At 41.1% G+C, this 10,937-nt stretch overlaps 1 protein-coding gene across 3 annotated transcripts in view; it reads right to left on the bottom strand.

Moving 5' to 3' along the window:
• Window positions 1–2,390: 2,390 nt before the first annotated feature.
• Window positions 2,391–10,937, bottom strand: part of SUMF1 (sulfatase modifying factor 1) — a 94,257-nt gene continuing 85,710 nt past the window's right edge. For 2 of the 3 annotated variants that reach the window (XM_036075547.2, XM_036075552.2), the window contains one exon: window positions 2,391–3,515. In XM_036075547.2, the coding sequence (XP_035931440.1) occupies window positions 3,405–3,515 (111 nt within the window). In that variant the 3' untranslated portion in view covers window positions 2,391–3,404. The remainder of the gene's footprint in view (window positions 3,516–10,937) is intronic. The other variant, XR_013449131.1, reaches the window with a different exon arrangement.

Genomic DNA, 10,937 nt, shown 5'->3' with positions numbered 1-10,937 from the left:
TATGACTTGCTTCCCACTCAGCTCTTCAGGTACAGTCCTGAAAACCAATTAAGATTGTCCAGGAAGGAGAACCAAAGCCAATTTAAGAGCAAACCTCAAATTCCCTCCATCCTTCAATGGGGCAAGAAATAAGAGAAGCCCACGTCTACTATAAGAGCTCCTTAAAAGCAGACAAACCAATCCCAAATTTTCAATACTGGTACTAGCACATCCACGTCGTCTGAACTGCTGCAGGAAGTATTTCTGTGGTGCAGAGTAAGTGGCCAGTAAGCAGACAATGGAAGACAGTAGAATGTTGCAGTCATGTTGGGGCATATGCAATTCCAAGTGTGCTTTGTGATAACCAGGGGTAAACTTCCTTGGAGTTTAAGAGAAAACTAAGAAACATATGAAACCTTCAGAAAAAAGCAGTTAAAAATCTCATGGAGTGCAAGCAGTGGTTTATTTGGTGGCTTCAAGAATTGCCGCACCTTCCACCACATGAAGCTCTGTGAAAAGCTGAGGGTGCAGATAAAGCTGTTATGAAGACACTGCCCATACCCCTTAAAAAATAAGTGATGAAGGGACGCCTGGGTGGCTCAGTTGGTTAAGCAACTGCCTTCGGCTCAGGTCATGATCCTGGAGTCCCGGGATCAAGTCCCACATCGGGCTCCCTGCTCGGCAGGGAGTCTGCTTCTCCCTCTGACCCTCCCCCGTCTCATGCTCTCTCTCTCTCATTCTCTCTCTCAAATAAATAAAAAATATAAAAAAAAAAAAAAAAAGTGATGAAGAAGTGCACACCCCGGTCAGATTTTGACTTTAGGATTTACTTATTTAAGGAGGGGGGTGAGAGAGAGTAGGGGGAAGGGCAGAGGGAGAGGGAGACAAGCAGACTCCCGGCTGAGCGGGGAGCCTGACCCCAGGACCCCGAGATCATGACCTGACCCGAAATCAAGAGTCAGATGCTCAACCGACTGAACCACCCAGGCGCCCCCAGATTTTGACTTTTGAAGGGGTCTCTATTAAAAGCAAGTGTCTTCCAGGACTTGTGTCTTGGAGAATAAAGAAGGAACCCCAAGGGTGTAAGGCTGCAAAGGGCTGACTGGCTATGAGGCTGGCTACAGTGTTATTGGAGATTCAATGGAGCTACTGGTGTCATAGGATAGTTATTATTTTTGTTAATGCTCCAGTTACAAAGTTCCGTAAGTTTCGAGCGCTCTGCCGCTCGCCCTATTTTTCCCTTATGTCCCCTATGTTTTGCGTGCAGTTCTGCAGAAGGGGAGGTCTTTCCGGACTTGGTGGATGGCATTAAAGCTAAGGTTATTCCATTGCCATCTGGTTGGTCTGCTCACGCGTCAGGAGGCAACAGTATCGAGTGTAGAGGTCATGGCTGTCTGGAGTCCGCGGCTGTCTGGAGTTCCGCGGCTGTCTGGGGTTCCGCGGCTGTCTGGAGTCCGCGCACTTGTTGGTTGGTAACCTAGAAATGTGCCTCTTAAATGAACGGCTTGTTAGGATTTCATCTTAAATGCTTTCCAATATTATGCTGCTGCTAAAAATGCAATTCTGAAGACTAAGCCAAAACACACCCCAAAATATTTATGCTATATCACAGTCATTAACAAGAATCCAACCATCCACATTAAAAATATAACCATGTTAAAAAAAAAAAATACAAGCAGGTGGGAGGTAACAAGTAAAAACAAAAACTGCACTTGAGCAGTGGTGACTTTAAGAATAAAATACCTTATTTTTCACATTAGCTTTTTCGATTAAGCAAATGAATTTTTTGTTTGTTTTGCCTGGAATTTATTATCAGTTGGTGAAAGTTTGTAGAGAAACATTTTGTATCCACAAAATGACAGATTAACAAACTAGCTGAACATCCCAGCAACACCACTGTTTCTCAAGACAAATATTTTAATGGTAGCAGGCTATGCACCAAAGTAGCGATCAAGTGTTGGCTGAACACTTATGACTATTATCTGACTTAATTTTTGAACAACCAACATAAAGATGAGCCATTTCTTTCAAATGACATGCTAGAAATGTCTGAGGGGTCTTCAAGGACCGGGGAATCATGCTGGGCTCCTGATGGCAGGGGCGTCTGGGTGAAAGCCTTCACTCTAAAACAAGGTGCTTTCCTACACGTGAAGAGCTGTCAGGATTTATAGGACCCCGACCGAGGTCACGCCCTTGCCTCTGCCTCATCTACCGAGGCACAAAGAAGCAAGGTTATACTAAGGTTCCTGGCCAAATAGCCTTGCTTTCTGGAATAAAAATTCCCACAAACTGCTCACACATCAAAGTTATCAAGTAGCTAACGGACATGAAAGCTTTATAGCAAATAAAACACATACATACCACAAAGACATTTCTTTAAAAGAAAACACAGTGGAGGGGAAACAAAAGGATACCAGCTTTAGCAGATACCAGTTTATTCAACACAGTGCATGATTCAGAGCATCTGATATTCCACAACCAACAAGATTTCCTACTTCCCTATTATAAAATACTGGACACCCTGAATAGAGTTAATTCAAGGTTCTTGTTCCTCTTCTCCATCTGGAATTAAACAGGTTTCTTCGTGTAGTACACATTTCACATTCACCGAAGGCTTTGGGGAGAGGGGGGAAATAGGGCATATAACCACCCCCCTGGACCAAAGGCACTTAATGTTAAAAGATAAAGCACAGTAGAGTCACCCCACAGACATTCCTGCATGTTCAGAGTGCTGAACTTGAACGCACCACCAGGGGCCCACGTGGGATTCATCATAACAATGTAAAAGACACTGATTTCCTTGAAAACACAAAGTGCAGTATGAATATAAAGACTTATCACCGCCACCTTTTCCGCCACCCCATCCTTTTCTCAAAATAATACATAAGAGACCTCTTATTTTACATGATTAGTATCACCCAAGGTTCACACATGGAAAAAAATAGCTAAAAAATCATCTGTCATAAACTCTTACTATGAAATCACAATAGAATCTGATATACGCATAGAATTTGTGAGCTGGAGAAGGCCTCAGAGATCATGCTGTGCATCCCCTCACCAGACAGAGGTCACTGAGGCCCCGGAAGGTCAAGTGTGGGACCCTGAGGACTAGCCCTGGCGGGAGATCCTGGGAAGAACACATGTCTTCTGAAGTTTCACTCAGGGTCTCCTCCACCCCCTTCCTCTGTCAAAGACTCTCCGAAGTAAAGCACAGCGATGATCTCCAGAAATGCACCACACAATAAAGCACATATGCTGACGCAAGTCAGCGATTTGGTCTCGCAAGGCTGTTCCTTTGGCCACTGGGCAGGTATGCACCCCACCTCAGAGTGGGAATTCTTCACTCGAAGTCGTTCAACATTCTGAGGAAAGCCGAGGGCAGGTCAGACACGACTTCTGGGATTTGGGAAGGCTCATCTCGGCTCTCAGCCCGTGGTGGGCGGACGGTCAGCGGCACAGCGGAATCCCAGATTGGAAGCTGAGCTGTCGGGCGTGTTCTGGCTTCGGGCAGCACAGCGATACCTGTAGCAGTAGGACTGGCCCGAGACAGAGAGAAAGGTGAGTATTCTCAGACTCGGTGATGGGCTCCCATCTGTCAGACTCGTGCTGCACCCAGGTACCAGCCACAGGGAAGGCATGCCTACCGGGAGACAGGGCTTCCCCCACAAACACCCCCTCGGCATACTGAGCATGTAGTTTTGGAAAGGGCCGCACATTCAGAGTTCACCATATAGAATCCAATGTCTACCTTATAAACAGACATAGATATGGTGCAAAGATGTTAGTGCCAGCATTACTTAGAACAGTAAAAAAAACCCAGGTAACAAGCAATGACTACAGATGTTATGCGCATCCACATATGAGATTACTAAGCAACCATTAAAAGTCATGTTTTTATGTAATACTTAATGACATAGGAAATTCTCATGATACACTGTTAAATGAAAAGTCAGAATACAAAACTGTGTGTGGTATGATCTCAAGCTATATAATTACATATGTCAAAGAAAAAAAAGACTGCAGATTGAAAATGCACCACAATAAAAACAGTAGTTATATTTGAGCAATGGAGTTTCAAATTTCCTCTGATAAGTATGTATTACTTTCATAACTTGAAAAGTTATTTTTACATTTAGAGTACATGACATTAAACCAAATAATAAAGCTAAATGGCAAATGAGAAAATATTAATTATGAACAACATTAAGATATTATTTAATATTCAACAGAGTGGCAAAAATTAGACAGCAAGCCTAGGAACATAAAGAGTGGGAAAAGGCTGTGAAAAACCTTTTTTGAAATACATTGCTTTTGGGGGTGCCTGGGTGGCTCAATCGGTTAAGCATCTGACTTTGGCTCAGGTCATGATCTCAGGGTCCTGGGATCGAACCCCACGTCGGGCTCCTGGCTCAGCGTGGAGTCTGCTTCTCCCTCTCTCTCTGCCCCTCCCCTTCTTCATGTGCTCTTTCTCTCTCAAATAAATAAAAGCTTTAAAAAAAAAAAAAGAAATACATTGCTTTTGGATTAGCTATAAAGCTATACATTACTGTGTAGGGGATATTTTGTATCTGTTTTATTTTCTAGGTGCAGAGAACACATACATACATGTGCACAAACACACAGACATTGAGCACCTAGCACACTCCAGGGGTGCGAGGCACTGCAAGTATTATTTCACTGGGTCAGAACAGCCCAGAGAAATTAAATGGGTTATCCAAGATGACACACTTATTGAGGGAAGTAGAATTCGAACCCAGCTCTGACAGTGCGCTTGCCTCTGTAGCAAAATTCTATACTCCTAGATGGAAAGACAGGACGTCTCATGCTTCTTTCCCACCCCCAATACACCTGTCCTGCAGGGACATACCTACTTGCATGCGTAAGAAGGCCTAACACTCATCACTGGCCACCTAGTAGGTATTCCTAAATAACCACAGATTACTGCATTTACATCAAAACTTTCCATATTCCCAAAACAACCATGCATGGAACTCTTATATACTAGGATTGTACGTGGATCCAAAATAACACAGAATGAAAATAAAGTAGTTATCCTGTGCAGCATGAGCATTAATGCTGAGTTGACCCAGTGAAACTAAAGTCCCTGCCAGGTGGTTAAAAAAACTGCACAAAGAATCATGTAGAGTAACTTTGGGACTCATGAAGGAGAGATCATTTGTGGAGGGAAAAATAGGTCTGCATGGAAGAGCTCATTTTTATTTTTTCTTAATTCTTATTCTCCTTTTTCTCATAGAAGTTGAGCGTTTCTAATCTTCATAAAAATTATCTCTAAAGCTGCCACAGAAATTGTCTGGAGTACATCCACCATAAAAAGAAAGGCATAGTGGTTTGTCTTCTACAGATAGTGAAACAATAGCAACCAATTTTCTCATTTTCCCTGTGGCCAGTGAGGAATAGAACATATTACCAATATTCAGGCAGGCAGAGGAAGATGAATAAAAAATAGGCCTGAAATAATAAAAAAATTGATGGCATCTGCTATACTACCTGTGACTGCCCTGCAACGGAAGCTCTGAAGTGACTAGAGGTCAGCACGCAGGAGGACGCAGCTGCAGCCTCATCCCAGGGGCCCCTGGGTGGCGCAATCAGTTAAGCGTCCGACTCTTGCTTTCAGGGCAGGTCACGATCTTGTGGGTCATGAGATCGAGCCCCACGTCAGCCTCCACGCTCGGCAGGGAGTCTGCTTGAGATTCTCTCCCTCTGCCCCTCACCCGACTCGTGCACTCGTGCAAGCGTGCTCTCTTTCTGTCTCTCAAATAAATAAATAAATAAATCTTAAAAAAAAAAAAAAAAGAAGCCTCATCCCACATAGGCCCTACTCACCCGGCTGCTATGAAGCAATAGTGCTCTGGTATTTCTAGACTCAAACTCCAGTGGATAATCCAGGGTCCCATGCTACCAAGTGTGTGTAGTGAATTCTACATTGGAGCAAGAATCGAGTTCAGGGGCAGGCAAGCATCTAGACATGGACATCTTGTTCCATAACTGTATCACACACGACACAAAACAAACAAGCATTTCCTGGTTGCCTGTGTGCACACCCACAGAGGAAGCCTGACTGAGGGCATGGTCTTGTCCTGCTGGAGACCACAGGCTGGCTGAGGGAACAATGACAACACATCAAACAGCTATAAAACATGCTAGGGTTTATTAATTCAGGTCAAGGAATGGTCCCTTGTAGAATGTCAAAGTCTCTAGGAAAGACTTTGGAAAGACTTCTAGAAGGCAAAACTTGGCCATAGCTGGATTTACATGATTATGGCAGTGGTCTTCGGACCTCAGCATACACACAAGAACAGCCTGAAGAGCTTAAGTACCTACTCCTGGGCCACACACCCAAAGATTCTGACTCAGTCAATCTGGTGTGGAGTCCAAGAATTCGCACTTCTAACAAGCTTCTAGGTGCTGCTGATGCTATGGGACCCAGGGGCTGCAGTTAGAGAAGAATTCATTTATAGAATTTAGAAAGGAGGAAAGAAGGTATATTAAGTAGAGAAAATAATGACATCGGAGGCATGAAAATGGAAAAACTCGGGCCAGTTGAGGGGATAGCAAGGCCATAGCCTGATTGTGTCAGAGCATAGTTTATTTATTCATTAAATATTTGAGATGTTACAACATGCTAGATGCTATTCTGGGCAAGAGGGATAAAAGGCAGACCAAGACAGACAATGTACCTGTCAGCAGGAAGCTTACATTCAACAGGGATTAGTCAGACAATAAATAAACCGATAAATTCAAGATTGTTTCTGGTAGTGGTCAGCTTGGAAGAAAGTGAAATAGGGAGAGAGGAGTGGGAGTGAGTAGGTGGCTACTTTAGACAAGGCAGCCTGGGAAGGCCTCTCTGAGGTGGCGCCAGGTGAGTTGCCCAAAGATTTGGAGAACAATAATTCCAGGCAAAAGCAATCACTGTATAAAGGCAATAAATGATAAAAAGCAGGAAACATGGGTAGATAAATAGGATGGAGTTACAATACAGGCAGTCTTCCCAGCAGAAAGAATTTGGGCTTGATACAAATGGAAATCGTGACAACCACTGTGCTAATTTACTCACCAGAAAGAGCAAAATCCAAGACTCCTTAGCTATTTAACCGTAGGCAAAGCCTTTCTGAATCTGTTCCCTTGTCGATGATATAGGGCTATTAATGAAATAATGTCACAATGCTTCATCTTGTCTTTACATAAAAAAAAGTAAAGCACTGGACACGTGGAAGTTATTGTAACTGTCACTTTATTAATGAACACAACAGGGGCGACTGGGTGGCTCAGTTGGTTAAGCATCTGCCTTCAGCTCAGGTCATGATCTCAAGGTCCTGAGATAGAGCCCCATGTCCAGCCAGCTCAGCAGGGAGTCTGCTTCTCCCTCTCCCTCTGCCCTTCTCCTTGCTTGTGTGCGTGCTCTCTCTCAAATAAATAAATAAAATCTTTAAATGAACACAACACTCTTAATTATAGAAACTAACGTTGACTGTCTTACCTGACTTTTGGGGGGTTAATCTGCTTCCTCACTAAAACAAAAGCATTAGCCAGCTTCTCCACCAGTCTTAAATAGCTTCTGCTGGAAAGATAATACTGCCAGTATCTGAATGCGGATTTACAGTTGACCCTTGCACAACATGGGTCTGAACTGCACTAGGTCCGTTTACCTGCATTTTTTAAAAAAACACAGTATAGCACTGTAAACGTATTTCCTCTTCTTATAATCTTATTAACATCTTCTTTTCTATAGCTTACTTTATTATAAGAATACAGTATATAATACATGTAACATACAAAATAGTGTAATCAGCTGTTTATGTTATCGATAAGGCTTACAGTCATCAGGAGGTTATCAGAAAAGTTTTGGGGGAGTTAAAAGTTTTATGTGGATATCTGATTGCGTGGGGGGTTGGCACCCCTACCCGCTGCGCTGTTCAAGGGCCAACCGTACATTTGCTACCTACATGCAGAAGTTACTTGCTATATAAATGGGAAAGATGAGGAATATCTCTGGTAACTAAGGCATAGGACTAAGGTCTTTGTTGGATGGCATATTTCTATATGCAACTTGTCTCTCAAATTACATAAAAAACTATTTTAAAATAAGATACTGCTCATATGCCACAATATGCAGACTGTAACAACTCTGACGAACGATGCCCGACTGGAAGACTGTATTCAGAAGGACTGTGAGGAGGCTGTGACGTAAGACACTAGGAAAGAGATCCATAACGTAGAAGAGATTTTTGCCATAGCCATATTTGAAGACCTTGGCACACAGAAAATAACTCCATTATGGGGGGGAAAGAAATAAAAGTGCACTAATAAATGTGGGTAAAATACTACTGACAGCTTACTTAGGAAGCAGGATAAGTGCTTTTTATTGTCATTTTTATGTTTATTATTTATTTTCTAATTTTTATGCAATGAATTTTTTTTTGGCAAAAGAATAAAAGCTTAAAATCAGTGACAACAAGAACACTAGTCCTTTATGAGATCACAGCAGTCCCTATAACCTTCCATTAACCTAAATGACTGTGTAGAACTAAACCCTAAAAAAGCAAGTCTCACCGTAAGTTAAAGGGTAGGAGGTCAGGACCACCATAAGAGAGTGAATTCACATCATCATTCCATCTCAAATGAACTCATTCACTCAGCAAACATTTATTAATAAGTAGTTCATTTTCAATTCCGATAATGGGCAACTAATAGAACACATAATTAAAGAGGAAAATGGCCTGATTTTAAATGTCCTCATTGCTTTTTCTTTTTTTCCAGCTCTACTTTTAGCACCAAAAATGGTTATTAATTATGTTAGGTCTTTGAGTGGCTGAAATATGGGTCATTTTACTAATTAAGGACAGAGGTAGTGGGAAGGACCGACTTTAGCCCTTTTTCATCAAAATGGATAATTACTGTGTGAAACTAATCTCAATACCTACACTAAGAAAGTGATCCTGGATTCAGGAACAATCCATTTAAGATAATGACTTACCAGCCTTGGGGCTCTGAAGTCAAGTGGAACAGCAATATGGTTTTTATGAGAAGACTTTCAGGGATAAAGGAAAGGTTTAAGGAAAGTGTAGCTCATTATAAAAAAAATCATTATATGAAATCACACAGCAGAACCCTGGTCTCTCGATTTCACACCCATTGCTGTTGCCATCGACACTAGATCAACTCCTTTCTTAGTAATCTTGGTGTAAAATGGAAGGAGGGTGAGGATTTCTTCCATTTCATGGGTTGGGTTAAAGACCCCACAGAGATTAGTCTAACAACATTCAAGAACAACAGCTAGTATTTCTTGAGTACTTACTGTATGAAATGTTCTAAGAAATTCACATGTATTAAATGTATTAATTCACTTAATCCTCCCAATAATCATCCGAGGTAGGTATTAGCATCTGTATTGTATACACAGAAAAAAACTGAGGCACAGAGATGCTAATAGTGCGCCGAGGGTCACCTTCTATAAGCAGTGGATCCACGACTACAGCCTTTCCAATCCCATTTAAGAGTCTGGGCCTTTAACCCAACACCATGTTTTCTCACAGTTTTTCTTTCTGTGCTCTCATTATTGAAGCTGTACTTTGGATGGACTTTCAATAAGTTACAAATAATCATCAGAGCTTATGTTAGTCATGCAAGCTAGCCCTGGTCCATGATCAAAAGTTAAGTCACCTTCTAAGCAAGGTGATTTTTTTCAAAATGAATTACATTTTTTTCTTTATATTGATTTCCTTTCTTTTACTGATGTTCACCTATGCCATAAGAATCATTTCAAGGATTCTGCCTCTCTAGTTAGTTCATTAGTTGACGCTTTATTCAAAAGGGAAGGGGGAAAACAATCTAATTATAATAAATGCAATGGTTAATGATGATGGTACTAGTAGTATATACTTTATGCTTATATACTTTGGTCCATTCATTCCTCCTAAGAACCTTACAGGAGGTGCAATTATGGTGTGCATTTTACAAATGTAAAAACTGAGGCTTAGAAAGGTTAAGTAAGAAAGGTAACAGACTAGCAAGGAGCAGTTATAGAACTCCAACCCAGATCTAATTTCAGAGTCCACAACTCAATAATTTAAGTATAGCTGCCACTCTTAATCTAGTGAAAAGGATAAGTGCTCTGAAAGTAATTCACAGCCAACACTGTATTGTTTTCCTGATATCACTGAAATACCAGCCTGATGTTAAATACCTATATCATCTACAATTAACTTAATGAAGATCCTGGAGCTAATGTTTTTTTCTGGGAAATCCTATGAATCCCACTCTGTTTTATTACTCTGCTATTCTCTCTTCTGGAATACTCTCTTCATCATTCTGAACATGACTAAATTAAAACTTACCTTTCAAGTATATAGAAAAGCTCTATATGAATATAAGCTTAATATAAGCTCTAAATGAACCCCTAAAATTTTAAAACAAAGAGTTTTAGCTAATAAGCCAAAGGACAGAAAATGGAGTGATAAAATATGCTTAACTAAAGAAGTCAGAGAAAAGGACAAAGAACAAATGAGACAAAAAAAGACTACAAATATCAAGATGGCAAATTTAAACTCAGCAAGATCAATAACCACATTAAATGTAAATGGTACAAACAGCCAATGAAAAGGCAGAGATTATGCCAATAAATTCAACAACTCAGTTAAAGTGGACAAATTACTTAAAAGGCACAAACTCCCAGAGGTTAATCAAGAAGAAAGAGATAATCTGCATAACCCTGCCACTGTTAACCAAATTAAATTTATGGTTACGACTCTACTCCTAAATGGTTTCCTTGGGGGAATTCTATCAAGCATTTAAGGAAGAAATACTGCATTCTACATGAACTGTTCCAGAAAATTCAAGATGAGGGAATATTTCCCAAATTCAATATCTAAACCCAGCAATACAATGATACCAAAACCAGACAAGAAAAGAAAAGAACAGACCAATAACCACCAGGAGGG

This window comes from Halichoerus grypus, chromosome 1 (genome assembly GCF_964656455.1).
Source record: "Halichoerus grypus chromosome 1, mHalGry1.hap1.1, whole genome shotgun sequence".
NCBI lineage: Eukaryota > Metazoa > Chordata > Mammalia > Carnivora > Phocidae > Halichoerus > Halichoerus grypus.
This window is presented reverse-complemented; position numbering and strand designations above follow the sequence as displayed.